The sequence below is a fragment of the Cynoglossus semilaevis genome, chromosome 6, assembly GCF_000523025.1.
Source record: "Cynoglossus semilaevis isolate Cse_v1.0 chromosome 6, Cse_v1.0, whole genome shotgun sequence".
Classification (NCBI taxonomy): Eukaryota; Metazoa; Chordata; class Actinopteri; order Pleuronectiformes; family Cynoglossidae; genus Cynoglossus; species Cynoglossus semilaevis.
The window spans coordinates 3,544,540-3,546,897 of record NC_024312.1 but is presented as its reverse complement, the minus strand read 5'-3'; the positions used below and the strand labels follow the sequence as shown (position 1 = coordinate 3,546,897).

Sequence of the window (2,358 nt, the reverse complement as noted above, 5' to 3'; positions counted from 1 at the left end):
CCAGGGTAGACAAGAGTCCGAACAACACCAGATGGATAAACAGTATACACAGAGTTCTGCGGTAGACCTTTGGAGAGAATGTAGGAGATGGAAAATACTTTGGGCTTGTAACACGTGAAATAGCTTCCTGCTAACAGCAATATGTTAGAAAAAGGCAACTTTACAATTAAAAACAGATTAGCCAAAGGAACAAAGCTACTACAGAAAATATAGATAAATGTTCTATAAATGTATAGATGTTTTTTTCCTCCAATTTTCTGAGCCCCATAGCGCCCCCTGGCGGCCTCCACTTGGACCTCATGCTACCTTACCTAGCATAAGATGGAAAATATAAAAAAAGTATATTTTCCTTATAAGAGACCCAAACTGACCCTGAGGAGTTTTCATCCCTTTTTTTATATTACTTTTCTCTACTCAAAGTAAATTCCAAATTTAATTGTGACTTTTACAAACTGGCTGAATAATCCACAAGTCCGTCCCTCTGTTGCGTGTATCCTCCTCGCACTAATCCTCTAATAACAGTCCACAAATTAAACTGGCAGCTGTCGGAACACATTGTTGTGCTTTGTGATGTGAAAACACATTAAGTACTGTGTATGTGTGTGTGTGTGTGATCTCACCGTCAGTGCCAAACATTTGTTTTTATTTTTCCAGATGGGATGGTGCAGAGAAAGAATACAGTAATCCTGCCAAAATAACAGAAGAGTTTTAATAGTTTTTTTGGAACTCGTCGTCTCATCGCTGGTCCAAGGAACGCAGCTACAAAGAAAACTACTAATCACATTTTCTCACACATAAAAACTCCCAAACAAACATTGAAAACCTAAGAACCAGAAAACAAAGTAGGGCAAGAATTGTTCTCTGATAAATAGACACTTCTATTTCTCCTTATATTGATTTCATACTGAACAGGTACAAAAATAACAATAAATAAGGGCAAAATATAGAAAGGGTAAATAGACAAATTAAATAATGTTTAAAAAATTACATCAAAAATAAAATTGTTATATTAACGTAGTTATTAATTAAGATATTCATCCAAAATAAAATAAAAAATACGTTCTTTACATGCTGTACTAATCATTACCTGATGCCGTGTTGGCAACTATTGGGTCTTCTGCCGCCCTCTAACGGCTGTAACGTAGAATAACAAAAAAAACCGCATAGTAAGCCTATATATGTGGGGAAGTTAATTCCCTCATTAACAAGACAAAATAATAAATAAACGTTTCTGGTTTGCACGTGAAACATCCACAGTTCCCTGTGGGGACCAGTGGAGCATTTCTGATCCTGATTCTGGTTGTTTGTCCCTCAGGATTACGAGTATCCCAACCACCCTCAGTCTGCACAGCAGCAGAAGAACGACCGGTGTCCACCTCCACCTCAGATGCTACCTGAGCGAGCCTGTGAGGTACCGGGCTGTCGCTCCGACTCGGAGTGCGAGCGTCACAAACGCTGCTGCTACAACGGCTGCATCTACGCCTGCCTGGAGTCTGTTCAGCCTCCACCAGGTCAGGTCATGATTCTGGGGATATGAAGATAGAGACTGTGGAAACTTTACACCACAATTAACTTCATAATGTAAAGTGCATGGGGTCTGGGGACGGCAATAATAAATGAATTAGTTCGTTTTTACCCTTAGTTTTCTAATATATTTCCCTAACAGTGTGATTTGTGTGATGTACACAGTGCTGGACTGGCTGGTGCAGCCCAAACCTCGGTGGTTGGGAGGTAACGGTTGGCTCTTGGATGGTCCAGAGGAAATTCTTCAAGGTGAGAACTCTACACCAGCCTGTCCATCTTAAGGTCCTATCATTGAATCTTTTTTAAAAAAAGTTACATTTCTGCTTTCAGCTGAGGCCTGCAGCACCACTGAGGATGGAGACGAGCCTCTCCACTGTCCTACGGGCTACGAGTGCCACATAATCAACCCAGGAAATGCAGCTGCAGGTATTCCCAACAGAGGGCAGTGCATCAAGCAACGAGGAAATTCCGGTAAGCCAAAGAACTAATTGGAAACTTGTTGGACCTACTTGGTGTTTGTGCGAACCCAAGAGAACTTTAACACGCTTCATCTTCTCCCATTGTTTTGCAACTGATCTCCTGTTCACATAATTCTATAGTTTGTGATATTTTTTAAGGACAGGAACTAACCCAGGGCTGTAACAGCAGCTGTTTTAAGTCTGGCATATTTAAATTATTTTAAAAAATATGACCCTTAAAAATATATATACAAATCAAAATATGAGATACAGCTGAGGTTTGTGAAAATATAAATTTAAAGGACTTAATGGAGTAAGGAATAAACATTTACAAATGCTCTTACCCCTGCTAAGACTTATACAATATTTTGCCAAG

The 2,358-nt window shown here is 39.7% G+C and overlaps 1 protein-coding gene across 3 annotated transcripts in view; it reads left to right on the top strand.

Moving 5' to 3' along the window:
* wfdc1 (WAP four-disulfide core domain 1) overlaps positions 1-2,358 on the top strand; it is a 9,262-nt gene that overhangs the window by 3,739 nt on the left and 3,165 nt on the right. For all 3 annotated transcript variants that reach the window (XM_025056231.1, XM_017033285.2, XM_025056232.1), the window contains exons 2-4: positions 1,316-1,511; positions 1,690-1,773; positions 1,855-1,995. In XM_025056231.1, the coding sequence (XP_024911999.1) occupies positions 1,316-1,511; positions 1,690-1,773; positions 1,855-1,995 (421 nt within the window). The remainder of the gene's footprint in view (positions 1-1,315; positions 1,512-1,689; positions 1,774-1,854; positions 1,996-2,358) is intronic.